Genomic DNA, 27195 nt, shown 5'->3' with positions numbered 1-27195 from the left:
CCCCTCCCCCTAAAGTACCTCTATTTTTAAGGGTGTGATATTGACCACACCTCTGATGCCCCTCCCCCTTATTCCAGAAAACAGGGGAAAAAATATCTTAGTCATGCCTGTTGCACCATGTCGCGTGCATGAATGAGGATTAGGGCCACAAGAAGAGAAAATAAATATTATAGGAGATTTTTATTTTTATTTAATTTCATTTCGAGTTTTAAGTTGAAATTTCATGAATAAAGTTGAATAGAGATGCAAATAAAGTGGAATTTGACGAGTACACTGGATGAATGGTGGATTAACCCACAGTTACCCCACAGTTAAAAGTAAACTGCTGAAAACAGGTTTTTCCCACAAAGTTCACCCACTGTAATCAGGGAACTGACAAAAACGGAAGTACTCCACGAGACTTGCGTGCAGAGCCTTTTGACTTTATTCTCGACATTTTGACTTATTTCACGTTGACATGAATTGCAAAATTTATCATCTTTTTTATGCCAACTCTCGAATTGGAAAAAAGATATTCTATCTTCATTTTTTTCTCTTCTTGTGGCCCTAATCCTCTTCCGTACGTGTGACCTCCAGGTGGGGAGAAAAGCGTTTCCATTGCAATTTTTCAAAACAGGCTTTTCCTCAAACATCCCACCTTGCCACCTTTTGAAACATCACGTTTCCATCAGGTTTGTCTTGCAGCTTGGTATGTGCAACATCAGGGTTAAAGTGGAAACGCACGGGTTGTCAGCTCTGTGGTTGCAGCAGCAGCAGCTCCTCTCAAACCTCCCTGGTGGGCGGGCTCTTCGTGGGCGTGCCCCCCTTTCAAGCCAATAAGTTTTTGAACATAAAAAAAAAAACCTCAACCATTTGTCTTCTGCTCTGCAGACACGGTCCTTGACTTCTTAATCCGGTGGCGCGCAGATATTGTGCCAGCGGGCTGCCAAAACTGAAAGCTGCCTGTTAAAAAGGCCTTTCTTTCCTTTTTCCACAGCATTCGCTGACCTCCGAGAATAACTTATTTTCCATCAGGGTTTTGACCGTGAGGGCTGCTTTTCACTGCGTTTCCCAGACAGAGAGAGAGAAAAAAAAGACTCCGAAGCAGCGACAAAAGGCAGCAAAAGACTTTTTCTTTGGGGTGGGCGGGATTAGGTGGACCAGATGCGGCTTTCGCTCCGTGTGCGTCTGATCGCGGGGGCTTTTCCTGATGTGTTATTCCGGAGTGCGCCAAGAAAATCTGAAATAGCAACCGGGTCTGGAGCAGAGTGGAGGGAGGAAGGAGTGAGGGGGTCAGGGGCACAGAGGGAAAAAATGGACGGGGTGGGAGGAGAGGAGAGGAGGGGTAGGTAGACAGGAAACCGATGATTAAGCCCGCCCCCTTTGCCCTCCACTTCCCCTCCCTCCTCCCCTTCCTCCCTCACCGGGATCTTTAGCTTTGTTTGCTTTCCTCTCCTGTCCTCCTCACCTCGTCCCGCTCTCCTGACTCTCCAGTGTCCGAGCAGCAGTTCGACATCACAGGCGCCACTTCATCACTATTTTCAAAACCTTTTACCCCAAAAGTGTCCCCTCTGGAGAGGCAGTGAAGAGGGAGAGAGAGATGGAGAGAGAGGGAGAGAGAGAGAGGGGTCCTCTGTAAGGGGGAGGCAGGCAGACTAAATATTGCTGACAGTCTGGGGTGGTGGGGAAGGGGGGGGGGTTCCACTTCTTCGGCCGCATGCCCCTCACATTCCTTCCTTCATCGCAGTGGGAATTCCTTTGTTTGGAGCCGTTTCTCTCTCCCCAAATAGAAGGAGAAAAAAAATGGAGTTAAATGAGGAGGAAACCTGAGGCCTCGCTCCACTTTAACTTCCTGTCGAATTCCAGCCAAGTTTTCCAGACAGGGGAGGGGAGGGGGGAGGGGAGGGGAGGGGGACGGGGGCAAAAATCAGATCTTATTTTCCCCTTTTCCCCCCCTTTTTTCAGTCCGACTTGGCCCGGCCGCGGGACTGATTTTTATAGTTTTTTTTATCAGACGCGATAATGCAGCTCTGCAGCCAAGTTAGCAGCAGGAGGAAGTCGCACACACAGAGAAGCATTATGGGATTTAGTACAAATCTGAGGCCGTAAAACCAAAGTGGGCCAAGATGGATGGCTTTGCAGATGTGTGTGAGAGACATGTGCGACTCACAGTGTGTGAGCCGATATCAGTGTAGCTACAGAAGTATGAAAGCAGACGGTACACATACGGAATATATGTGTGTGTCATAGGCATCTTTAATTCAGCCTACTGTTTGATGATTGTTTAATTGATGAGATTTGAGATTATCTTATCTTTCTTGCATGCAAATTCATTCTACACTGTGCACTACTATACACTAGTTTTTCCTGCTGTACATCTGCATCTCGCATCACACTGTCAACTCCACTTATTAATAAAAGAAAGCAAAACAGCTACAGTATATATTGTAAATGGATTGTGTTCATTATGTCTTCATTCTTCATAGCTTTGCTTTTCTTTGCTAAAGACCAGGGTTTTACAAGGGTTAGCTACAGTATATATTGTTCAAGTCATTTTGGAGGCAAACTTGACGCTGCCCAGGTCGTTTCCCAGTTCCCAGAGTTCTCAGTTGGAATGGGCCGTGCATCATGAATCTATCACTCTTCACATACATTTAATTTAAACTGATTGAAACTGGCGCCATAAGATTTGGGGGAAGAACATTGTCAATTATCAATTTTAGGAAATCCACTACTCGTACCACTGTAGATATGGAATATAAAGCACTATCCTGTTACGGAACACCATTCTCTCAGCTGACCCACCAGCTCAGCTTCAGCTGCAATAACCTCCCTGCGCTCTTGCTCTCCCCAGGTGGGTGCGTGAGTTCCTCAACGATGAGAACAGAGGCCTGGACGTCTTGGTGGAGTACCTCTCCTTTGCCCAGTGTGCTGTCATGTGAGTACTTTTTTTTTTCACCGACAGACAGACTGACAGACTGGGGCGGGGATCCACCTGCTGATTTAACGCGTCGTATCCTGTGGAGCCTGTAAAAAAAAAAAGAAGAAAGGAAAATAAAACTCTGCTTTGGCATCTAAAAACATGTTAAATGTTGCGCTCTCGCATTCCTGTTGGCCTTGAGTGTGTTCAGTCCTGCACTGCCTGACTGGATCACAATGTCTGCTGAGCTTTATCATGCAGCTTCATGACAGTGTTTTGTGATAACCCTCCTCCTCCTCCCGTGCTGCCTTGCTGACCTAACCACCCCCCCCCTCTCGTGCCTTCTCTGTGTCGGCTGTGTGTGCGCGGTTTGGCCCCAGGTTGGATTTTGAGGGGCTGGACAATGGGGAGGACGGCTTCTTGGACAAGGCTAAGTCTTGGAGCAGGTCCATCGAGGATCTGCACCACGCCAACAGCCAGCCCTTCTGCAACACGCTGGTGCGCTCCGCCCGCCAGTCCGTCCTGCGGTACGTACAGCTGAGGCAGCTTCCCCGCGTCGCTGACGGCGTCCCGCTGCGCTAACCTGCGAATGCTGTGAACGTCTTTGTGTCAACAACCTCGGCCGAGTTGTTGTGCTTGTGCTGGCCAATGTGAGAGGCCTGTGACGGAGAGACGGCCTTGCACTCTGCGTTCTCTCCTCCGTCTGCCTGGATGTGCGTTTGCATTGTTGGTTGCCGTTGTTGCAGGAGGCCCAGCAGAGCTTTTCAACTGAAGATGTATTGAAGGCCATGCATTATACAAATGCTTTTTTTTTTTTTTTTACCTACCTAGAACACTGTCATTAATCCCTTTGTGACATCACAAGGGGCCATGTTTTTATCTCACATAAAAACAGTAAAGAATGGGCTTTTGTCTCTTCATTGTTGAAGAATAGTGCTGAAGGTAACTGAGACGGGCCGTTAAGTGATGCATCGTGGAAAATGTTGTTTACTATTCTGAAATGTGTAACCGCGGCACATCTTGTAAGACTTTTGTAAACAGCACAGGAAAGTTCCTACTGAACATGATGACTGTACAGCTCAGTTACATAACTGCAGTTTGCTGACAACTGGGCTTCTCCCATGATGCATCTGTAACCTCAAAAGCCATCAAAGTGTTTCTGTCATTCTCCCTTTCTCTGTACTTTCCTCCCTCTGACTCTCCCTCTGCGTGAGATACCTAAACCTAGGGTGAAAAAAAACATGCAAAATGAGTTTAAACACCGGATTTAAAAGATTAATAAATCAATGAAACAGAAAAGACAGAGTCTAAACCCAGAGACCTGCAAAAACATCTCATGTCTTGCAGCTATGGTACAATTTCCAGCAGCAGAACAATCAAGAACTCCCGGCTGGTCAGCCAGAAGGACGACGTGCACGTGTGCATCATGTGCCTGCGAGCCATCATGAACTACCAGGTAACGAAACCGTGACACCTGCCGCACATCCGGAGGAAGTATGCGCCACTTGACGCAGTCACTCTGACCACATCCTGTCCTCCCTCCCGCAGTACGGCTTCAACATGGTGATGTCTCACGCACACGCCGTCAACGAGATCGCGCTCAGTCTGAACAACAAGAACTCACGGTGAGCAGCCGGGCTCCGCCCACCCGCCGGCGGGTGAGGCCCTGGATCAGACAATGAGGGGGTGGGGGTGGGGAGGCGGGGCAGTCCATATGATCTGACTTCTCAGCGGCTTCCCTCTGATGTCGGGGATCAGAGGCGAACACACAGGTCTGAGTGTTTACTGAGGGCAGCTCAGCAGCGGTGAACCACCCCGGCCGATCACTTTATGTTACAGGTTGGGTGGGGAGAGGCTGAGGAAAAGTTGTCTGAAGGCCTGCTGGAATTCAGACCTGATGGTAGCTCATTGATTTCAACTAAATTTGCACTTCACAAGTTTACCAAAAAGCTAAATTAGTCCCCTAAACTACAGAACAGAAGTAATTTGTGTGCACTAGACATTGAATATGTATATATCTTGCTCTTTATTTTTCTGTTTATACCTACAAATATTTTATTTTTGTCTATATCCTTAGTGATCTTTTTGCATTGTAGCTTTTTTTTTTTTTTTTGCTGCTGTAATAATGCAAATTTCCCCACCGTGGGATCAATAAAGGTCTTCTTCTTCTTCTTCTTCTTCTTGAATTGAATGTAAACATGATAAATAGGATGGTGAAAATGAGTCCAACTAGCAAACAAAACACAGGAAATACAAGTGTACACTGACTTATTAGACTGAGAATTAACATACATTGCTGTTAAGTTTCTCACCAGTGATCTTCTCCACTTCCAGGACCAAAGCCCTGGTCCTTGAGCTGCTGGCTGCTGTGTGTCTGGTGCGAGGAGGCCACGAGATTATCCTGTCTGCATTCGACAACTTCAAAGAGGTACTCATCACTTTACAAATATCACTTTTTTTAATCCCATTTTTTAAATGGCAACTGGGGGTTTAAATCTAGAGGCAAGACAAGTGTCAGATGAATCAGAGTGGCACCGGTTCTGGCCTCACGCCTGCGTTCGTCAACAAAGGTTTTTAGTTTCAGGATGAAAGTTGAGCAGCTCTGGCGGGGGTAGGAGGTTGTTGCTGCAGGGTGGAGGGGTTAGAAAGAAAAACTCTCTTTGGGCCTGTCGAAGGTCATTAGTCTCATTAAGACACCAGATGTGAGCCAACCTTGAACAATGATAAGGATCAGCTCCCAGGAAGGTTTGTGTAGCCACTCGGTTTGCGGCCACAGTCGTCCAAACCCCCCCGTAACGGGATAATTACCCTGCAGGGGTGAAGGTCCAGGAGAGCTAAACAGATGGCAGCATGTGATGCATTTCCAGTTCCACTACTAACTTCAACCCAGTCGTTTATTTAGTTCAGGTAGAATTACGATTAGAGGTGAAATGTCCAGAGTTACTCGGTCAAGACGGCAGCATGGAAACAGGCACAAAACACTTTCTTAGATTCTTTAGACATAATACATCACTCTTGAACCTTTACGTGCAAAATTAACCAGAAAATTGCCCAGAGTATTAAGAGTAGTTACAGACCAAGAGAGCTGTACTTCCTGTATCTCTTCCTGTTGCCTTGAATTTGCCAAGAATTACAAATTGCATAAACATTCATTTTATTTATTGCTTCAAAGATTAGTTTTTTCCAATTCTACTTCAGTTTTATTGCCCCACATAACTGCTTTAATAATGTGTCCGCCGACATTCGAGTGAAATACCTATTTTTAGTTTTTTTCCCATGGCTTTTAGTGATTAGCTGCATCTGTGGTCACCGAGAGAATTTTTACATGTTTACGTATTTCAGCAGAGGGCCGATACCTGTCCAGCCCAACGCTGTGTTTGTGTTTGATGTCAAATTGGATTTAAAAGCTACATTATATAAGACTGTGGCTCTACAAACGTAGTACTTACAAAGTAAACGCTGCCTTCAATTGTGACATGAAATAAGGTGACAGAAGACTCGTCTTGACTGTTTGACCTGCAATCACATGAGGACGCAGTGGGTGGAATTGATCATCTTCTGGGAAAGAACCAGCAAATTATAAAATACCTGGGTGTGTGTGTGTGTGTGTGTGTGTGTGTGTGTGTGTGTGTGTGTGTGTGTGTGTGTGTGTGTGGGAGGTCAGGCGACATTTGGTGGGGAAAAATAAAATCCCACTTTTACTCAACTCAAGTGTAGCTGTTCTTCGTTAAAAAGCCCCTAGTGGCACATTTACTTTCTGTTTCCCTTTCAGTGCTACAATCGTTCCTCCTTTACTGTACGTTCCTGTTTCGACGGCTGACTCGCGTTTCATCTTCTACTGTAACCCCACTCATTTGTTTTTAGTGCCTCGGTACATTCTCTGAACACGGTTTTGAAGACAGTGCCGTCATTCTGGACTGTGTTCTCTAGGTTTGCAAGGAGAAGCATCGCTTCGAGAGGCTGATGGACTATTTCCGCTGTGAGGAGGGAAACATCGACTACATGGTGAGAGCCGTTCGCTGCTTCCCGACCCGTGGAGCCGTTCAGGATTCCCAGCCGGTGCTTTTTAACACGTCGACTCTCGTTTCTCGTTTGGGGCTCCAGGTGGCGTGCATGCAGTTCATCAACATCGTGGTCCACTCGGTGGAGGACATGAACTTCAGAGTCCATCTGCAGTACGAGTTCACAAAGCTGGGCCTGGATGATTACTTGGAGGTAAGGCGATGACTCTACCGCGGTTAAATCCTCCGTGTGGGTCTGTGTCACTGATTCATGCTCCCCGCTGTCAGAAATGTAAACACACGGAGAGCGACAAGCTGTCGGTGCAGATCCAGGCCTACCTGGACAACGTCTTCGACGTGGGTGGCCTGCTGGAGGACGCCGAGACCAAGAACGCTGCCCTGGAGAAGGTGGAGGAGCTGGAGGAGCACCTGTCCCACGTAAGTGAGGCGCCCAGTCAGGACCACCACGTGCTCTTTGCTTGTGACCAGTGTTTCTTGTTTGCTAGGAGAGGCAGGACTCAGACGCAGAGATCTTAGATATCAGTTTTTTATTGGCATCACCAACAACCTTCAAGAACTTCTACACTTATCTAACTTTTATCTGAATCTAAAAAAAAGGACAAAGGTAAAAAGGTGTATAATTTAATTACTAATATATTTTAACTCCTACTGGAGGAAAACCGAACCGAACCAAAAGGAAAACTACCAAAAACATAAAACAACTCACACCTGAAATCAGAGGGTCTAAAAAAACGATGAAACTTAAAGAAAGAAATCCAAATCGCTATCAAAGAGGGAAAAAAAAAATCAGCTATGAACAAAAACTTTGACTCGAAATCTAAACTATGCCATGAAAGGTAACAAAAGTAAAAGGTAAAAGTAATGGGGAACAGGTGAAGACAATAGGTAATCAGGCACACGAGGAAGGGCAGGTGCTCTGAAACAAGAGGAGGGTTAGTTACTTTTCAAAATAAAACAGGAAATAACAGGACTAAAAAAAACAAAAACAAAGACCAAGACTTGACAAACCTCAGCACAGTGTGACACAGGTTGATAACTGGGTGGGAACGCTGGAGAGAACTGCGCCTGCAAACAGTCTCCGTATTGTTTGCGCGTTTCGAGGCATTCTTTCTAGGCAGCCGCCCACGGCCGCCGCTCGGCAAAAGACCTTTTTCACATGGAAAAGGTCGTGGGCAGCCCCCCCAACCTCCAACCCTCTCTTGACATCACTGTCGGAATTTCATAACAAACCATCACTGCTGCCAGTGTCTCGGGGACGGTGTGGGACGGGCCGAGAGTGAAGATTCCTCCGGGAGTTCCTGCGCCGTGCGTAGACGAAAAGTGAAAGTCAGTCTGAGGCTGCGTCACCCGGCTGGGTGCATCCTGTTACTTATGGATGATGAGGATGATGATGAAGAAGATGATGATGATGCAGTGTGTGGTAGTAGGAGAGCGGCGGGCAGAGCGAGCAGCAGCGCCTCTCATCCCCGCCGCCTCTCCTCATCCTCTGCCCCAGGTGACTGAGAAGCTGCTGGAGGTGGAGAACGAGACCATGATGAAGGTGGCCGACCTGGAGAAGCTGCTCCTGCAGAAAGACAAGGACCTGCATTTGATCCGGGTGAGCGCCGAAAAATTATCTATCGTAACCGGTGAGGTCATCAGGAAGCAGGATGCTTCCCTCCCTCTGTCAGTTTGCGGAGTCATAGCGTGCTGCTCTCTGTCCCCCCCTGGTGACCGTTTAGGAAACCTTCGAGTCGACCAACACCCAGGTCAACACCCTGCGGAGGGTTCTCAAGGAGAAGGACGCCGCCTCCCAGAGGCACTTCAACATCGAGAGGCGGCTGCTGGAGATGGAGCAACAGGGCACCATCCGGCTGCACAAGAAGCCCGATGGTGACATCGCCATCGAACCGTGCGGCGGCGGCGGCGGCGGAGGAGGAGGCGGCGGCCTCGGCATCTCGCTGGGAGACGTCGGCCAGCTGTCCCTGGGCCCAGCGACTCCTCTGACCGGACCAGGCGCTCCAGACACCAGTCTGCCGCCAGCCAGCGAAGCTCCTCCCCCTCCCCCGCCTCCCCCGCCACCGCCACCGCCGCCCCCCCTGCCCTTTGCTTCAGGTGACTGACTGTGACCGTCTGTCTGGTGACACCGACTTGTGAAAGTTGACTTTGGGCTCAGCTGCATATGCTATTCTTGTTTTTAGTTCACCGTAACACGCAAAGGAAATGATGCACTTTTCACGGCCCATCTCTCACACAGACACACACACACACACACACACACACACACACACACACACAGGCGCAGACAGGAAAAGGAAACGCAGCCCTTGATTCCTTTGCTGTGCAGCGAACTGTGTCACTGGTTGCAGCAGTTTGCTGCTCAGCAGAGCAAGTAAAGTTTTCAACAGTAATTGAAAAAAAACAAGAACGTGATGACTGATCACATACGAAAAAAAAAAAAAAAAACATCCACCAGTGAACTGCTGATAAATGAGAAAAAGTCCAACCTGTGAAAGAAAGTTTGCGCTTAAACAGGCTTCTCCTTGTTTTCATCCCCTTCCAAACATCAAACCGACAAAGCGGAATCTGTTTTAGCAGAAATGTTTTTTTGTTTTGTTTTGTTTTGTTTTCTGTTAATTTAGTTTTATTTTCTGCACCAATTTCAGGCGGGAGCCCACCTGCCCCTCCGCCGCTGCCTCCTCCAGCCCCTCCCCTACCCGACGCCTCCCCCTCCGTGTTCCTCAGCGTGGGTCTCTCTGGTGAGGGCCGCCTTCTGTCTCTCTTCAAAGGGAGTGGAGCAGCAGGTTGACCGTTGCTGTCGTTTCTCACTCGCAGCTATTAGAATCAAGAAGCCCATCAAGACCAAGTTCCGCCTGCCGGTGTTCAACTGGACGGCGCTGAAGCCCAATCAGATCAACGGCACCGTCTTCAATGAGATCGATGATGAGCGAGTGCTGGAGGTGAGTCACATCCCCATCGGTCTTTGTAAACAAGTGGAAAGAAAGGAAAAGAAAATTAAAAAACGTTTGAGGCTTGAGGCTTCATATATATTTGCCTTGGCCATCTTCTTCAAACATTCTTTTTTTAAACTTGCGTGTCCACGCGTGTGCAGGAGCTGGACCTGGAGAAGTTCGAGGAGGTGTTCAAGACCAGAGCTCAGGGTCCCATCGTGGATCTGTCGTGCTCAAAGAGCAAAGTGGCCCAGAAGGCGGTGAACAAAGTCACCATCCTGGACGCCAACCGCTCCAAGAACTTAGCCATAACGCTGCGCAAGGCCAACAAGACCACGGAGGAGATCTGCAAAGCCATCGAGAAGTACGCATTCGTGCATGAAGCTGAGAAAAAAGTGCGCAGATGACTTTGGGTTGTTTTGGGTTTTTTTAACCTTTCTTCTTCCCCCGCCAGGTTTGACCTGAAGGCGCTGCCGGTGGACTTTGTGGAGTGCCTGATGCGCTTCCTGCCCACCGAGCTGGAGGTAAAGGCCCTGCGGCAGTACGAGCGCGAGCGGCGCCCGCTGGACCAGCTGGCCGAGGAGGACCGCTTCATGCTGCTCTTCAGCAAGATCGAGCGGCTCACGCAGAGGATGAACATCATCACGTTCGTCGGCAACTTTTCGGACAGCGTGGGCATGCTGACGCCGCAGCTCAACGCCATCATCGCTGCGTCGGCCTCGGTCAAGTCGTCGCCCAAGCTGAAGAGGATGCTGGAGGTCAGGAGGGGTCGACCGCTCCCTCGCTCAGCTGCGCCCGGCTCGTCGGTTTTTCCTGCGCTCTGCTGATTTTTCTCCTCCCTCTGGCTTCTCCGCAGATCATCCTGGCTTTGGGGAACTACATGAACAGCAGCAAGAGAGGCTGCGTGTACGGCTTTAAGCTGCAGAGTCTCGACCTGGTGGGTGGTGCTCAGCGCTAATGTCCAACTTTGCAGTCAATAGTGGCTGTTGGCTCAAAAAAAGCAGGCAACTCTTCAACATCCCTCTTTTGTTGTTGCTCAGCTGCTGGACACCAAGTCCACCGACAGGAAGGTCACGTTGCTCCACTACATCGCGCTCATCGTGAAGGAGAAGTACCCCGAGCTGGCCAACTTCTACAACGAAATGCACTTTGTGGACAAAGCCGCAGCCGGTGAGTTCACACATCCCGTTTTGTCCTTCTGTGTGCGCAGCGGTTTTATTTTTGACTAGTGGCCACTCAAGGTACTGCAGCCAAAATCCCACGCTGTCTGAAAAGCATTTTACCATTGACTTTAATACAAAAATAAACACCTATAAAACGGTTGACAGGGCACTTCCAACCGAAATTGTGGTTCATAAGAAATCTTTCTACTGTGTATTTTTTAATTCCTGGACATTTAATATTTCTAAAAATGTAAACGTCCAGAAAATTCCTAGAAAATACTTTTTTCCCTGCATGAGGTCATGCTGTGTCTAGGCTTTTTCTGATTGGCTGAGTGGCAGAGGCATGATGGGAAGGGACACTCCTGCAATTGATCAACAGGACGCATAATGCGCAAGGAACCCAAAAGCCAGAAACCTTTTCATCGTGTGTGCTTTGGTTTTCAATAAAGTTAATTGAAATGAACACGCTTCCGTTTTCAATTGTCGGGGAATTGAACAGGTCTGTAACTGCAAGTTACAACATGTTCATTTTTTGGGTCCAAAGTGTCCCTGGAGAACGTGCTGCTGGACGTGCGGGAGCTGGGCAAAGGCATGGACCTGATCCGCCGAGAGTGCAGCCTCCACGACCACTCGGTGCTGAAGGGCTTCGTCCAGGCCAGCGACGCTCAGCTGGACAAAATACAGAAGGACGCCAAGACGGCCGAGGTACCGCAGCGCAGTCACTCCAACTCTGGGAAAAATAGACGTGGAGCGAGCTGTGCTGCCAGCTCTCCGACCTCTCTGTTTCCTCACACGTGATTCTTCCACTCTGTCTCCCTTTTTTTCCCTCCGCTTCCAGGAGGCCTTCAACAACGTGGTCAACTACTTCGGGGAGAGCGCCAAGACGGCCCCGCCCTCGGTCTTCTTCCCCGTGTTTGTGCGCTTCATCAAGGCCTACAAGGTGAGCAGGTGCTCTGCAGCTCTCTGCTGCTCTGCTGTGTGGGCCGCTTGGCCGTCAGGGCTTCGGTCTCCTGGTTGTCAGACAGCCAGCGAGGGGAAGGGCAGAGCGCTGGCCGGCCACCGCCGCTGCCGTGCTGCAGGACGTGGCCAACGCGGCTCCAAATAACAGGAAAGACCAGCTGGGTCTGACACTGGAGCTGCAGCTGTGCTGCCCCGCCTTCCCCCGCCTTCTCCTCACCCCTCCACGTCTCGTCCTTTCCTCCTCAACCCCCACCCCCCCACCTCCACCCGCATCCCCGGACAGCCACACCCTGCCCCACCACGTCCCAGCACACATCCTGGGATTGTTCTCGGCCCGGATTTATAGGATCTGCTCAAGGAAACCCGTCGAACAGGGACTTCTGCTTCTCTGAGTCTGTCAGTTTGCCTAAAGTAGTTCAACACAGGGGTGCCCAAACTTTTCCACACCGCGGCCCCCTAAACAGCATTAGGCACCTGGCTGGCGAACCCTGTCGCAAACCAACCGCCGCTGTTACAAAATTAGTATTAAAAAAAACAAAACAAAAAAACATTTCTTTCTTGTATTTGAAATTCAAAACTTGTTATATGCAGATGCTCATGGCCATTTTTCTGTATGGCTGTAAAGCCATACTTAATGTACAGTATGTTGCCTCATACTTTCTTACTGGGAGGCATGATATGATCATATGATATAATATTCTCATGGATTATATTTAAGAAGAATGATTGAACAATGATATTAATTAAAAGATAATTTGGTTCTATTATTTATTAATTTTCATTTTTTCGTCTTTCTTCTCTCCAATTTTCTACGGCTCCCCTAGTGGCGGAAAAGAAACCTAGGCTTAGGCCATCCCCCTAGCAACCTAAGGTTGGGGCTGCAGCTAGGTTTTGGGTTGGGGTTAGGATTAAAATTGGAGTTAGGTTTTGGGTTGGGATTAGGGTCGGGGTTTGGGTTTGGTGTGCTTGCACTGCAGCTGAGATTTCAAGGTTCCCTTTAAAGCTCCAGAAAAAGACAAAAGAAGATAAACAGGAAGTGACTGCAATGCTGAAACTATAGCTGGAACTAACAAGACCAGCATGAATGCTGCAGTCGTGGCTCTTTCATCGAGGATGGATGGCATTTTTTTACATTATAAAAACAATAGAAAACAGCAATGCATGCTTTTTGTGTGCCAGTAATCTTGTTTTAGTTCAGGGATGTTGGATTGTTGGCTGCTTTTTAGATGGGTTCTCCAGGACTTGGGAAAATGTTCCAGTCCATATGTAGAAATAACAAAAGAAAACATATGCTTCTGAAAACAAGCTTTGCGTGTTTGCATAGTTGGAATATTACAGTTCCTCTTCGTGGGAACATTTCCAAAGTTTGTGTCCCCGTCCTGCCTCACTTCCTCCAGCCAAACACAGACTCTTGATTTATCTGCGTGTCCGGCTGCTCTCCCGCCAACAGGATGCAGTGGAGGAAAACGAACTTAGGAAGAAGCAGGAGCAAGCGATGAGGGAGAAGCAACTGGCTGAGGAGGCGAAGCAGCACGACCCTAAGGTACAGCTGCTGCTGCTGCTGCAACCTTTCACCAGTAAAGTTTTGAGTGCGGGGAGGAGGCATACATTGAAATATTTCCGTTGCCCTCGTGCAGGTCCAGGCGCAGAAGAAGAGGCAGCAGCAGCACGAGCTGATCGCAGAGCTGCGGCGGCGGCAGGCCAAGGAGCACCGGCCCGTCTACGAGGGCAAGGACGGCACCATCGAAGACATCATCACAGGTGGGACAGACGCAGGACGGCGTCCCCCCAGGGACCTGATGACCGTGGTCGTCGACTGCTCCGCCGCTTTAAAGTGCACCTTGTGTTACGTGACCCAGACGTCGCCGGCACATCTGGAGCACAGCACGTAGCAGCAGCAGCAGCAGCAGCTGTCGCTGGTTATTGCGTGACGTGCTGTCTGGCTGCAGCCCAGCAGGCTGCTGAAGTGTCGGCGACGTTAAATCCAGGCAGGAGGATCTCAGTCGACGGGATTTCGAGCCAGTTCATGTAGAAACTGATCGTCTGATTGTAGCATGGCTTTTTCTCTAGCTACCACTAGGGGGCATAGGAGGGATTCAATAAGTCAAATCAGTATCTATGGTCTCAGGGATTGTGATTGTGTGTTTACCAGTCCTCACTAATCAGTGACCTCAGTATATGTCTGTGTATTATTAATTTCAGTGCTGCTCCTGCTAATTCCGCCTCTGGTTCTCAGTGCGTCCTAATCCCAAGGTGTCCTAACTCACTAAGAGTCTGATTAGAGTCAGAATAGCGTTACACAAACACATGTAAGGTGTCAATGCGCCACTATTGTCAGCTTCTACAACTTAACAAAGCTTTTTGTTCACAGCCTCCCTGCAAAGCGTGAAGGACACGTTTACCTGATAATTATAGTGACAAACATTCTATTGGCCAACAGCCGAGTTGTGTCCATTCAAAGCAGTGTTTCAGGCAAATCATATTGTGATAGAATTTCCTGGACTGCCAGTCTGCCAGCAAACTCCCCGGAAGAATGAAAGCAGTTTTTCCTTGTGTATGATAGATCTGGAAAATCAGCCCTTTGTGATGTCACAAAGGAGACTGACAGCCCTCCCAGGTTAGTGACGGCAAACCCCAGCTGATGAGCTGGTGAACACGAGGAAGGTACAGCTCAGCAGTCCATGTAACAGGTAGCCTGAAAACGAATGTTTTTCGCTGGAGGCTGCAAACAGAGGGCTAACGCATTTCAGTCATCTGTGGAGTCTTGAAGGATCGTTAGTGACTGCTGGAGATGCTTATTTTCTGTGCAGCTGTTTGAGGTCCTCTTTAGCCTCCCCGAGAGGAAAGTTTGCTGTTGCTGCTCCCCCTCTCTCCTCCCCCTCCCCCCCAACCCTCCCCCCTCCCCCGCCGCAGGGCCTCAGGTGTGACGTGTCTTCTCTCTCTCCGCCCTCCTCCTCCTCCTCCTCCTCCTCCTCCTCCTCCTCCCCCCAGTACTGAAGAGCGTGCCCTTCACAGCCCGCACTGCTAAACGCGGCTCACGGTTCTTCTGTGAAGCCAACCTCTGCGACGACGCCAACTGCTAGCCCTCCCTCCCCGCCCCTAAGCGCCAAAGGTTGTCCAGGTGTCTCTTGTGCGCCTTCCCGATCATCCCACTGTGATGCATGCAGCATGCTCCACCCCCCCCCGACCTCCATCCCTCCCTCTCTCACCTCCACCTCCACCACCATTTCATCCACTGTGCACTAACACGGGCCGCCGCCGGTCATTTTTTTTTTTTTTTTTTTGTCTCCTATCAGCCGACAGATAGGCGTCGGCCAAACCTCTTTGTCCCGTGAGTTCGTTTTGCACGGCAAAAATATTTCGATGGGACCACCATGTCATCCGACCATGACTGCGATCAGATGACTTTGCATGAAAAATGTAAAAAAAAAAAAGAAAAAAAAAAACTGCCTGATGTTGACATGATCGTGTCATGGTGCTGATTTCTGAAAGAGGTTTGGCTCGGTTACAGACCCTCTTTGAAACAAACAGAAAACAAAACAGCCTTGTTTCATGAGACTAACCTTTTTGTTTGTTTGTTTGTTTGTTTTTGGTGTTGGGTTTTTTTTCCTGGCTAACATGTGACTCTTTTCTCCCGGCCTGCCACTCTTTGTTCCACCCCCTCCCACTCCAGCTGAACAGAAGATTAATGACAGTATTTCCCACTCCTAAGAGAGGGTAAGGAAGGCGGCCGCGCCGCGAGCTGGCCCGCTCGGCCCTCAGGCTGCTGTGTGCTGCTCCAGTGATGTCAGCTGCTTCAGCTAGCGCTTTGGATGCAAACAAACAAAAAAAAAAAAGGAAATAAATGAATAAAAGACGCTTTACTGCTCTGAGATTTTGCTCAGCTACGCAACCGTCCTAAAAGTTTCTATTCTTGGTGATCAGGAAGTGATGTAAGGTGATATTTAAAGAGACAGACTCAGCGGTAATAAACTTCTGGTATTTAGCCGCAGGATCCACATCGTCGTCGTCATCACCACCACCACCATCATCATCATCCTCTCCTCCTCGAACTCTGTGTTGCATGTTGTTTAGTGTGTATTCACCTGTCGACGGCGTCCGCCGTTGTTTTGTCTTACCGCTAACTGTTGTGCGTCTGTTGTGTGCTAATCCGCTGTTTGGTCAGCAGGCTCTGGTAAAATTTAAAGAAAAGAAGAAAACAAAAAAGACTGCCAACATTCTGTCTTGTATAATTTGATAAAGTGCCCATTCTCTTTTGAAAGAGCTTGTTGACCGATGTGCCGAACCGTAGCCGTGTTAACAGCGCCTTAGTTGTCCTTGGTTGCCATGACAACGCTCCCGACGCCTTGAATTTGACTGTTTTGTGCATTGCAAACTAGCTGCTAAACCACAAGGCGACGGGAATGTGTTTAAGTGTCACGTCTGCATCGTGTGCAAATCTCACCAAGCTAATACAATGCAAAAAAAAAAAAAAGTTTGTTTTTTCTTCAAGAGTGTTTTTGCAGTTGTTGAAACGCTTGTTTGACTGAAATATGTCACGCCGTGCACTCGGTTTGTTAGACACACCTGGCCTGAGTTGATTTAACTCCCTCAAAATTTGTAAGGATTTAACAGCTTCAATTTGTTTTTAAATAAAAAACAAAACAAAACATTGAAAACACAACAGAGATTTCCTATAAAGATCAAATGTAGCAGGACTTGAACCAGCAACCCTGGTCCTGCACCACAGTCAGGCTTCCATCACCCAGAGCTGCTGGTCCTGATCAATTCAAGTATTTCACTGCTGCTTAACTGCAGCTTCACACTTCCTCCGCCCACCTGACCTGCTGTTTGAGACGTCACGTGACCCTGATGGTGTCTCAGAACACAAGGCTGAATGGAAATTGTGACAACACAAGAAAACAGGCATTTCTGTTATTTTGCCGTCTTTAATGACGCTGACGGTCGGGCAAAATAACACGTGCTTGTGAGGTGTGTCTAATAAACTCTTGAGCGCGTCAGATTCTTTAATGCACTTCAGAAGCAGTTTGTTCTCTTGCAGTTTGGCCTCTAACACTCTGTGTCCCTCCTCCCTTCGTCCCACCTACTGCACAGATCTCCGGAACCAGCCTTTCCTGCGAGCTGACGCGCTGATCCGGAGCGGTTGGAAGAGGCCCTAAAACCACTTTCACCCGTCACTCACACTCACCCGTCGTAACCTCCCTCTCCCCTGTGTCCCGATGGTCTGTCTCAACCCCCCCTGCACCCCCACCCCTGAGGCTGCAGAGACTGAAAAAGAAGGGCGACAGGACACAAGCCTTTTGTTTAAGCCGGGTAATTTATTTATTTATGGAGGCCTTTCTTTGTTTAAAACAAACAAACAAAAAAACAACTAAAAAGCAAAAAAAACAAACAAACCAAGAGCCACTTTAATCGAGGCAGGCATCATGGCAGAAGAAGCACAATGGGAGGGGGTTTGGTCCCTCCTGTCTGCCAAACACACAGACTGTCTGAGGCAGAGCAGCAGGACCAGGACGACAGGTGAGGAGACGGACGGACGGACGGACGGACCGGCAGCGCCCTGCAACAGGAAGTCCGATCCTCCGACTGGTGGGCTGCCAAAGGGAAAATGCTAAGACTGCTGCTGCTGGGACGTTTGCCCCAAACTCTGTTATGCAACTTTTCTCCAAATAACGGAAACTACAGCAAGTTTTTATTTTTAAAATGTTGTTATTTTTTAATTATTTTTCCTTAGATGAACAGATTTTTAAAAAAAAACAAAAAACTTTAAGGCTCGGCAGCACGTTTTAAACACGACTTAATGTCGCTTCTTGTTTGTCTTAAGAGTCAAACTGCAAAGTGCATCCAAGTGGAAAAGTTCCTACGGACCTGCTAGACAAACCAAAACTCCTTGAATGTCTCTTTTTGTTGTCGTCGCTCCTGAAGTGCCTTTATGTGTTTGGACAGTGTTACATGTCTCGGGTCAGCCATATTCTTTTATATGTTTAAGATTGTATTTGCCATTGCTTTTGTACTATAACATTAGCCTTATAATACTGACCAAGTTACACATCATTCTAAGGAGGCTTGTAGAGGTGGATTTTTATCTTTCAGCTCTCAGTTAACTTCAACGTCTTAAGAGGTCATAATCTCTCTCTGCGGAACAGGTTGACAAGGCTTTCCATTATTCGGAAAGTTACATGTTGTGTACATAGAGGATGGAATGTGGGTGGACTGCTGTTTTAGGGCTCGCATGTCATTAACCTGCTACGGATGTGAAGGCCGTTTTTCTCTTTCTCCTCTTGGCATTTTTGAAACTTGTCCACACACAAGGGAAGCGTCTCTCACACTACTTATGTGGTTTACCATGCCAAGTTTGTAATGTACATTTGAAACATGAATTTTACTTTTCAGAAGAAATTGAGTCCACAATACTGTTGGTTGCCTGAAGAAAATGACACTTTCTGTTTAATAAATGAGATGAATTATGTAAACGAAGATGTCAATATTTGTTGTTTTCACTCTGGGCCCAGACATGTTGAGTTTTTACATTCCAACACTCTGTCTTAGGCCAAGCTGTCATAGGACGGTCACTTCAGTGCTGTCCAAAGTATTTTTAGTGACTGAGCCTCAGTGAGAACACCAGCTGTGAGAGCAGCTTTATTGCTCTGCTGGTTTGTACTTTGAACAGCTTTTTGACCCCCTGAACTTGCCCTAAAACTCACCTGTAGGAGCCAATAGCACGCATAGTTCTAAAAGAGCCAACAGGAAGCCTCTTATTATACTAGCCAATAGGAAGCCTTGTTTAACATGCGCCAATAGGAAGTCTCATTCATTCATTCATTCATCTTCTATGCCCGCTTATTCCTATTCAGGGTGACGGGGGTCTGCTGGAGCCTATCCCAGTCTTAGGGCGAAGGCAGGGTGACACCCTGGACAAGTCGCCAGTTCATCACAGAGCCATAGGAAGTCTCGTTTTGCTAAATAATTACAGAGGGAAGGGGTTTAGAAAAAAAGCTATGTGCAATAGTAAAAGATTAAATAAATATAAGGGGTGCCATGCATGAAAAAATACTTATAGTGGAGCCTGGGGCATAAGATATTTTAAGACCCCCTGTTTTTAACGACCCCTGTTACTTAAAATCCATCCATCAGGTTTGACAGGAAAATGTAAACAAGAATGTTTTTCTGTAAATGACCCTAATCTGGCACCTTCAAGCCTTCGAGTTGGCCCCGCCTCCAAGAAGAAACAAACCAACAGACTAGCCATACATTTTCTACTATAAAAATCCATTTAATTTCTTATATCAAAAAGAAATAGAATCATAACAAAACAATCAGAACCACAAATATCCATGTGGGTTTGTTTTTTTTGTTTGTTTGTTTGCTTTTTTTAATTGTCACCAAAAGAAAATCTCCGTCTGAAAATAAAGAGAATATTCTAGAGTACGTGGTCAGGTGGAATTGGGGGGGGGGGGAGGAAAAAAAAATGGAGATGTTTTAAAATATCAAAGAAATGTGGTTGATGAATACTGTCGTTGAGAGACGGAACAAACAGGCGTAGGCGTAGGCGTGTGTGTGTGTGTGTGTGTGTGTGTGCGAGCACCATGCAGTGAGCGATATGGAAGCTGAGTTTATTTTGAAGAGCAGCGTGACGAGCAGTGAGACACTTGTTGAGCGGCGCTTTGCAGAAAGAAGAAACCAAAAATGTTTTTTTCATTCCCAACAAAAAAAAAAAGAAGAAGGTAAAATCCAGTTTGATGGTGAGCGGCGCCAGCAGCAAGGCGACGGAATCAACAAAGGAATGCTTTTCAGGAAGCTTATCAGGTCCCCTTCCTGGGAATGCACTTAACATGGACGTTAGCCTAAATGATGCGTCCATGTCATTGCATACCGTTTCAAAGAAAAAAAAAAAGAAAAAAAAAAGAGAGGCTTAAAACAAAACAACAACAACAAAAAAAACTCCCAACAGAAGTTCGTACCATCCGAACGGTCTCTCCGGCCTTTTTTCCTGCGACGTACATTTTACAATCAAAAGACGCGGAACAAAAGTCCTCGGCTAATTGCTCGCTGCAGATTGTTTCTTCAGCGGTGGACCGGAAAAGATTTGCAGAAGCTTCCTTTAAGGACTGAAAAAAAGGACTAAAAAAAAAATAATGAAGGAAACAACTTTCTAGCACAGTTTCAGCGCAAAAAACAAACAAAAAAAGACAAAAAAAAAAATCAGCTCCTGTCCAGAGTGTCCTGCAGTAAAGCCAAAGGCCACAGAAAGCCATCCCGGACTCTTCATCCTGGAATGTGGACATTAGTACAATCATCTTCATCCTCCCGTAACACACCGCCGCCACCTCGGACTCATTCATTGCCGACACGTCAACAACGACGACAACAACATCAACATCGACAAAGCAATGACTCGGATCGAGAAAGAAATAAAATTTTAAAAGAAAAAAAAGTCAAAGAAGCAAAACAAGCCGTTAAGAAAAAAAAAAAAAAAAAAAAAAGTACAGACTGCTATTTGTTACTGATGCGTGTATTCCTGGGTATATTCTCAAGACACTTTTTGTTAATAGGTTTCATATATATGCAAATATATAACTTTAGTCTGTGCAAGGAGCTAAAAGACAATCACTCGGATGTAATTCTTTGAGACAGAAGAAGAAGAAGAAGGAGAGAGTCCTCCGAACGACGTGTCGCCACTCTGTCTGCTCCCTTTTTTTTTTTTTGTTGTGTTTTAAAACCTCCAGCAGCAAACGTATCATCACTTTACACGCGTGACAGTGGGACAGACGGTGGTCCGACCCAACATCCAGGAAGCACCGACTCCTCCGCTTCTTGCGCCAACCGCAAACACAGCCGCTTCTCTGGGATGGAACAGTGTTATTATTTGGGGGGGGGGGGTTTCCTGCCCCTGTACAATTCGTATAAAAATAATCAGAACGAAAAAAGAAAAAAAAAAGAAAACTTAAAATTGTTCCACTCCTGTTTTTGTTTCTCTCTTTTCTTTTACATTTGCACAGAGGTAGTGGCTAAAAGTGTGAGGAGGGCGGGAGGGGGAGGGGCGGCGGTGGCGGCGGCGGGGGAGGAGAGGCGTGATGAGGAGGTGAGCCAACATTAAAAAGAAAAAAAAGAAAAGAAAAACTGAATAAATGTCTATAAAATGGTTCCTGTTTCCGTCAGAGGAGGATTTTTTTTTTGTTTGTTTGTCAAAGAACAAAATATAATACTGCAATCACTTAAAAAAGTAGTCCTTCATTTTATACATTTTATACAGTTTTCTCGCTTTTTTTGTCGTCGTCGTTTTTTTTTTTCCTTTTCTTTTTTCTTTACAGTTGGTTTTAAAAGGCCTAAAATGAGGGAGAGAGAGAGAGAGAGAGAGAGAGAGCGCGCGAGTGCGAGTGTGGGCTCAGCACTGGGGGTTTGGTGTGGGGAGGTGTGTGGGGGGGGGCAGCGTCCGTCCGTCCGTCCTTCCATCCGTCCATCCGTCTGAGGAGGTGGAGGAGGAGGAGGAGGAGGAGGGGAGTCCGAGCCGAGCTCTACGCCAGCGGGTCGCTCATGTCCTCGTCGCCCTGGGAGAGGAGCTCCTTCTTCTCGTCCGTGCTGGCCAGAGAGTTGTGGCTATTGTGGGCTCCCATGTACAGGGTGGCGTACACCGGGTTGGTGAAGTTGGTGGGCTGCAAGGGGAGGGGGCGGGGAGGAGGAGGAGGAGAGGACAGTGTTTACTTGGGGGAGGGGCTGAGGGGCTGAGGGAGGCGCAGGTTTGATCCGGAGCCTCTTGTAGCACCTCAGTGGGTCGGTTCGCACCAGAAGCTCGTCCTTCTATCTTTAAAACACAACTTCAACTGGGAATTTATAAGATGGATCATATACATGATATGCATATATTACATATCATATATATATATTTTTTAAAAAACTTGCAGAAATTACTTACAATTTGGAGCTGAGATAAAGATCTAAAACAACTCTTCTCCATTTGTTTCTAGACAGCTGACATCTACCAGTCTGTGCGTCTGTCTAGTTCATAAAGTCGGTGCCTCATTTGCAAATTCAGCGTCTGAGTGCATCTCTGCTGGTTGTTGCTTCAGCTGCAAAAGTTTTTGCCTTCACAAATCCACTGTGTACGATTTGGCACCATCTAGTGCTCAAAAATGTCATTGCAAAATAAACGTACTATTTTTTTTTTTTTTTCTTCAATCACAAACAGCAGACCGTGTTGTCGGAAATAATATGCAATCAATCTAAATTCCTGTTGCATACTTTTTTTCCACAATGGCTCATATAACATCACTTTTTTTCTTCCATGAGATATAGCAGAGAAAAACATTATTTCAGAGCATTTCTACAGTTTGTCTTTTTTAAACTCTGGTTCAGTTTACATATTTCCAATTCATGAAGTGTCGTTCGAGACTTTTCTTGCCCTTCGCTTGCTTTGAGCTCTGTTACCTTGTCGGGGTCCAGAGCAAAGTCTGAATCCAGCAGCTCCCCGGCATCGTCGTCCGGGTCGCCTTCGTAGATTTTATACGCGGGGTTCCCGATCTCCACATTCATGGCTCCGTTGGTCATGCGGTGGTGCTGGAAGCCCTTCGCTCTGCGGACAGACGGAGACGGACGGGCTCGTCAGGGCTGCCGCAGCGACTTGGTTTTACACCCCGGTGACATTAAACGATCACATGGTGGATCATTCTTCTGGAGAATTACCCACTCTGCAGTCTCACGGAAAATTAATAAGGACTCGGAATCGGGAGCTATCACACAGATCTGACACAGATTTGGCACGACGCACGTTAGCAAGGTTGACAAATGAGCCTTTTGGACTGATTTGATCAAACCCGGGATAGAACGCTGCAGCATGTCTGTCGTGCAGAATGCCGGGTGCAAAAAAATAGCAACCACAAAAAAACACCACCAACAGAATTTAGGGCTGTTTGCAAGCATGTCAACATTAGCTCCACAGATGCACAGCAGTCTGTTTGAATAGGCAAGCACACGAATGAGCCTAACATTTACACATGTAAACGAGGAAACGCACAGGGACGCGAGAGGACATGAAATCATAAAAAGCAGAAAAAACAAAACAAAACATCAAAAACTTTGGTTGTTTTTGGGCCGTCAGAGAAGCGAATCGGGTCAAAAGGTCCCTGTGTTGCTGGGTGGGAAACCCTGTAGGAGGGGAGGCGGGGTTTAGCAGGCAGGGAGGAAAGGAGACAGACGGACGGACGGACAGAATGGACAGGTGGACAGGGTGGACGGGTGAATGATGCAACCCTTTGAAGTTACCGCGAGCGCTGTGAGCGAGATTTGCGTTCCCATAGAGACCTGGGAGACAGGAAATAGATGGTTAACGGAGGAGGAGAGAGAGAGGCCGGATAGCAAAGGTGTGTGAGCAGCAGATGGGGAGGGGGGGGAAAGAAAATGGTCAAGAGGCCAGAGGGGCGGAGTCACGTGACGTCACCGAGAACCGGCAGGGTGGACAGTGAGGGGGAGGAGGAGGTGGAGGAGGGCTCACCCGCGCATTTTCCGCTTGTACCACACGATGGCGCCGACCACCAGCAGCGCTAGCAGCAGCAGCAGGAACAAGGGCACCACGATGGAGGCGGCGCCTGCAGTGGGGGGAGGGGAGGGAGGAAGTGAGGGTGAGAGTCGCACGGCGGCGTCAGCCGGAGCCCGAAGCGGCGCGAAAGCTGCAACTTACTGCCGCTGGAGGGAGACGAGTCCACGGTGGCCGCTACGATTTCACACCTGTAGCCCGTCCAGCCTGCAGGACACCTGGGGAGACAGAGAGAGGGAGGCGGGGCTTAGACTGCATCACTGTCCAATCACTGCAGGAGACTCCCGAGAGTCAAAACTGTGTTGTTAGCATCTCAGCGTTCATTAACTTCACCCTGCAGTTTTCTCCGTATTCAACACTGTTTTTAAGGACTTCTTAATTCATGAAATTGTATCTTTTTGAAATTGTTTCTCAGAACTGTAGAAAATGCCTGGCGCCAGAAATGTGGGAAAAGCAGCTTCTAAATTTGGAGAACTTTATGGTTTATAACTCTGGACATGTGTCAGGTGCCCTTTGTGACATCACAAATGACATATTACCAAAACAGTGTGTTGCTGCACACACACACAGAATAGTAGAGCAAGGGAAAGAAGTAAGGCATAGACTCTTTTTTTCATTTAAAACAGAACGTGATCAAAAGTTCTTTGAAACTTTTGATCATCAAACAAACTTGAGGGATTTTTCCAGCTATACGACTGAATTAAAAAATAAGATGCAGATGAACAACCTTGGTCTGCTGATTTCTTTCATTTTATTATTAATTATGTAGCGCAGATCCATCTATCTATCTATCTATCTATCTATCTATCTATCTATCTATCTATCTATCTATCTATCTATCCGATTCAGAGGAGTGTTTCAGTAAATGGATGTAGGCCAAAGAATGAACCCACACTGAGAAACAAAAATTCAAAAGGGTTGTGGTTCCGTACGATCTGCAAATCGCCCGAATGCATCGCGGCTGTTGGCGACAGACTGTGTTTGGCGGCGTGTCAGTGCGTCGGCGTCTTACTTGCACTGAGGCAGCAGCGTGCGAGAGTCGACCGTGCACTGTCCGTTAGAGCAGTAGTCCAGGCAGGTGAAGCAGCTGGGCTGCACGTGGCCATTGGGGCAGCTACGCACAGAGAAAAATGGTTGTATACAGTGTTATTTCACATTGATTGTTCTTGCTGCTCTTTCTTTCTTTCCAGCACGTGTTGTTTTTTTCTGCCGTTTGCACTGTCTCATATAAGCATTGGCACTTTCTTTTGTCATGTTAATACACTTCAAGGTGTGACTGAGCATGCGATCTTCAATCTCCAATCATTTGATTGACAACTTGGCTCGATGCCCTCCGGAACTCCGAACCTCGAGCCCACAGACAGACCCTGAGGATTCCGAAGTCGCCGCGGTAGGTAACGAGAGCAACGAGGCGGCGCCCACCTGCACGTGACTTCTCCCGACGCCGATGTCAGACACTTCCCGATTCCGCAGAACAGGCACTTGTCCAGCTCGCACTGGTGTCCGATGAACTGGCTGGTGCAGAGGCAGAGCTTGGTGCCGTTGGCCGTCTGCAAGCAGGTCCCGCCGCTGTGACAGTGGCCCTCGCACATGCCTGAGCAAGAGGGGGAGGGACGGGGTGAGACAGGGAGGAGAGGCAGAGACAAAAAAAAAAAAAAAGCCCTGCAGGGGGCGCTGCTGAGCACGGCTCTAAACCAGTGGTGGCGGCCCATTCATTTCGATGGAGTTGCTCACCCAGCGCATACGGCGGAAAAGTTTTTGACCTGCAGTCGTGTCACTTCCCATGATGCCTCTGTAACCTACATGATTGGTTTGGCCAATCAGAACGATTCTGGAGAACGTCTCACTCAGAACGAGCTGAGACACAGCAGCATGTGCGACGTGTTGACGTCACACTGGGAATAAACTCTTTTCTGCTGATTTTCTGGCCTTCATCATTTTTTTTAACGACTAAAAGACCATAACTGAAAAAAAATCTACAATAGAAAGATTTGATATGAATCGTGCTTCAGGTCACAGTCGTCCTGTCAGCCGTTTCAAAGGCGCTTACTTTTGCATTGCAGTCTATGGGGAAAATGCTTTTTGGGGCCATGGGATTTCACTGCCAGTGCGGTATCCAGTTCTTATAATACATCCATGCTCCAAACTCACTGTACTGGCACTGGTCCCCCTGGTGGCCCGGCGGGCAGCTGCAGGTGGGCTGGTTGCCCGCATTGACGGAGCAGTTGCCGTCGTTGAGGCAGTAGTCCTGGCAGGTGTGCCGGTTACAGTTGGGCCCCGTGAAGCCTTTGGGGCATCTGCAGGTGGGAGTGCCTGGGGGGGGGGTGCGGGGGGGCGCAAGAGGGAGACAGTCAGTCGCCTAATTATACAAAAATAATAATAACAGTACTATATAATACATAATAGTAACAATATATTTTATTTATAAGGTGCCTGTCAAGGCAAGTTTAAAAACAAAGACATCAACAGTCACATGATGAACGAATACAATACAATACAGCAGCAATAATGGAGGGATTCTGGTATATGCCTGCCTGAAGAGCTGAGTTTTTAGATGCTTTTTGAAGATGGAGATGGATTCAATAAAATACATCATCATCATCATCATCATCATCATCATCATCATCATCATCATCATCATCATCATCATCATCAGAAACACAAGCTGCTCCACATATTAAAGCCTCAGAGGGAGAAAGCCAGATTGAAATGAAATAAATATGGATATCATGAATCTGTCACTGATATTCACCTTTGGTCGACCTCAATTAAAAAACAAACAAAAAAACAACATTGCTTCACATCTCTATTTGATGTTTAAATGTTAATTTCACGTTATGATTGGCTCCTTCTACCGCAAACATACTTTTATATTTCATAACTCAGCGCATCTCGAGTCATAAATTATTATCAACTCCACTTTAATTATAAACTAAGCCTTCTGCTTCTGTCTTGAAAGAGTGTGAGGCGATGCCTCTTTTTCTTTTCTTTACTCAACCGCTGTTTATTTAATTTTTTTGTGCCTGAGTCTCTTGACACAATCACTGTCAGATGTTTGTTCTTTGCTGGCGCCTAAACAGAGTCGGCTCGTCCTGGGCTGAAAACGTGCTCGCCGGGGGTTCCTGACCTGTGTGCGAAGCCGTGCACGTGCCGCCGTTCTTGCAGTAGTCGCGGCACTGGTTGATCTCGCACCTCTCGCCGGTGTAGCTCGGCTGGCAGCGGCACTTGGCCACCTGGCGGGCGTTGAGGAAGCAGCTGCCGCCGTGCAGACACTGCAGGTCGCAGGGTCCGCTGGGAGGAGCTGCGGGAGGAAGGATGGAAGGGATGAAGGAAGGACGGACGCTGAGGCTTCGGGCCCACGGCCGTTTGCGTGAACGGCTTGTGCGCGGACTCACTGAACGGGGACTGGGTGGGGGCGGCCCGCTCCACGCACGTGCCGTTGTCGGCCATGTAGTTGTTGGGGCAGGTGCACACCGGCCCGCTGGGGCTGAGCAGGCACAGCCACTCGCACTTCTTCCGGTCGCACGGGTTGGCGGTCACTGGAGGGAAGGAGAGAAAGAGAGAGAGAGATGGAGGGAGAGAGGGAGACGTCACTTTACGTCTCTTTACCCCCATTTTGCTCTTATGGTTGACTTTCTTGACAGGAGGTGTCCAATCTTTTTTTGTGCATTTTTGCTGTGATATTTTTGCA

At 47.7% G+C, this 27195-nt stretch overlaps 2 protein-coding genes across 6 annotated transcripts in view; one reads left to right on the top strand and one right to left on the bottom strand.

Annotated features, from left to right (window-relative positions):
• Positions 1 to 18451, top strand: part of fmnl3 (formin-like 3) — a 34514-nt gene extending 16063 nt beyond the window's left edge. Inside the window, exons 5-26 of one of the 5 annotated variants that reach the window (XM_076026246.1) lie at positions 2834 to 2917; positions 3280 to 3426; positions 4247 to 4355; positions 4448 to 4524; positions 5234 to 5327; positions 6830 to 6904; positions 7004 to 7114; positions 7189 to 7338; positions 8417 to 8518; positions 8643 to 9015; positions 9567 to 9659; positions 9736 to 9860; positions 10013 to 10215; positions 10306 to 10609; positions 10708 to 10788; positions 10892 to 11021; positions 11559 to 11719; positions 11853 to 11954; positions 13425 to 13517; positions 13612 to 13735; positions 15648 to 15691; positions 17069 to 18451. In XM_076026246.1, the coding sequence (XP_075882361.1) occupies positions 2834 to 2917; positions 3280 to 3426; positions 4247 to 4355; positions 4448 to 4524; positions 5234 to 5327; positions 6830 to 6904; positions 7004 to 7114; positions 7189 to 7338; positions 8417 to 8518; positions 8643 to 9015; positions 9567 to 9659; positions 9736 to 9860; positions 10013 to 10215; positions 10306 to 10609; positions 10708 to 10788; positions 10892 to 11021; positions 11559 to 11719; positions 11853 to 11954; positions 13425 to 13517; positions 13612 to 13735; positions 15648 to 15685 (2776 nt within the window). In that variant the 3' untranslated portion in view covers positions 15686 to 15691; positions 17069 to 18451. Of the gene's footprint in view, positions 1 to 2833; positions 2918 to 3279; positions 3427 to 4246; positions 4356 to 4447; positions 4525 to 5233; positions 5328 to 6829; positions 6905 to 7003; positions 7115 to 7188; positions 7339 to 8416; positions 8519 to 8642; positions 9016 to 9566; positions 9660 to 9735; positions 9861 to 10012; positions 10216 to 10305; positions 10610 to 10707; positions 10789 to 10891; positions 11022 to 11558; positions 11720 to 11852; positions 11955 to 13424; positions 13518 to 13611; positions 13736 to 14965; positions 15096 to 15647; positions 15692 to 17068 lie in introns of all 5 variants that reach the window. The other 4 variants (XM_076026243.1, XM_076026244.1, XM_076026247.1 and 1 more) reach the window with 4 other exon arrangements.
• The window catches only part of LOC142888173 (low-density lipoprotein receptor-related protein 1-like), a 97768-nt gene continuing 88299 nt past the window's right edge, over positions 17727 to 27195 (bottom strand). Inside the window, exons 81-89 of the mRNA XM_076026242.1 lie at positions 26900 to 27043; positions 26632 to 26805; positions 25656 to 25817; positions 24927 to 25098; positions 24517 to 24618; positions 23649 to 23722; positions 23463 to 23556; positions 22400 to 22544; positions 17727 to 21627 (exon numbers count right to left, since the gene is read on the bottom strand). Coding sequence (XP_075882357.1) covers positions 21490 to 21627; positions 22400 to 22544; positions 23463 to 23556; positions 23649 to 23722; positions 24517 to 24618; positions 24927 to 25098; positions 25656 to 25817; positions 26632 to 26805; positions 26900 to 27043 — 1205 coding nt within the window. The 3' untranslated portion in view covers positions 17727 to 21489. The remainder of the gene's footprint in view (positions 21628 to 22399; positions 22545 to 23462; positions 23557 to 23648; positions 23723 to 24516; positions 24619 to 24926; positions 25099 to 25655; positions 25818 to 26631; positions 26806 to 26899; positions 27044 to 27195) is intronic.

The sequence above is a fragment of the Nelusetta ayraudi genome, unplaced genomic scaffold, assembly GCF_046127955.1.
Source record: "Nelusetta ayraudi isolate G7.1 ecotype Tasmania unplaced genomic scaffold, CSIRO-AGI_Nayr_v1 ptg000019l, whole genome shotgun sequence".
NCBI lineage: Eukaryota > Metazoa > Chordata > Actinopteri > Tetraodontiformes > Monacanthidae > Nelusetta > Nelusetta ayraudi.
This window is presented reverse-complemented; position numbering and strand designations above follow the sequence as displayed.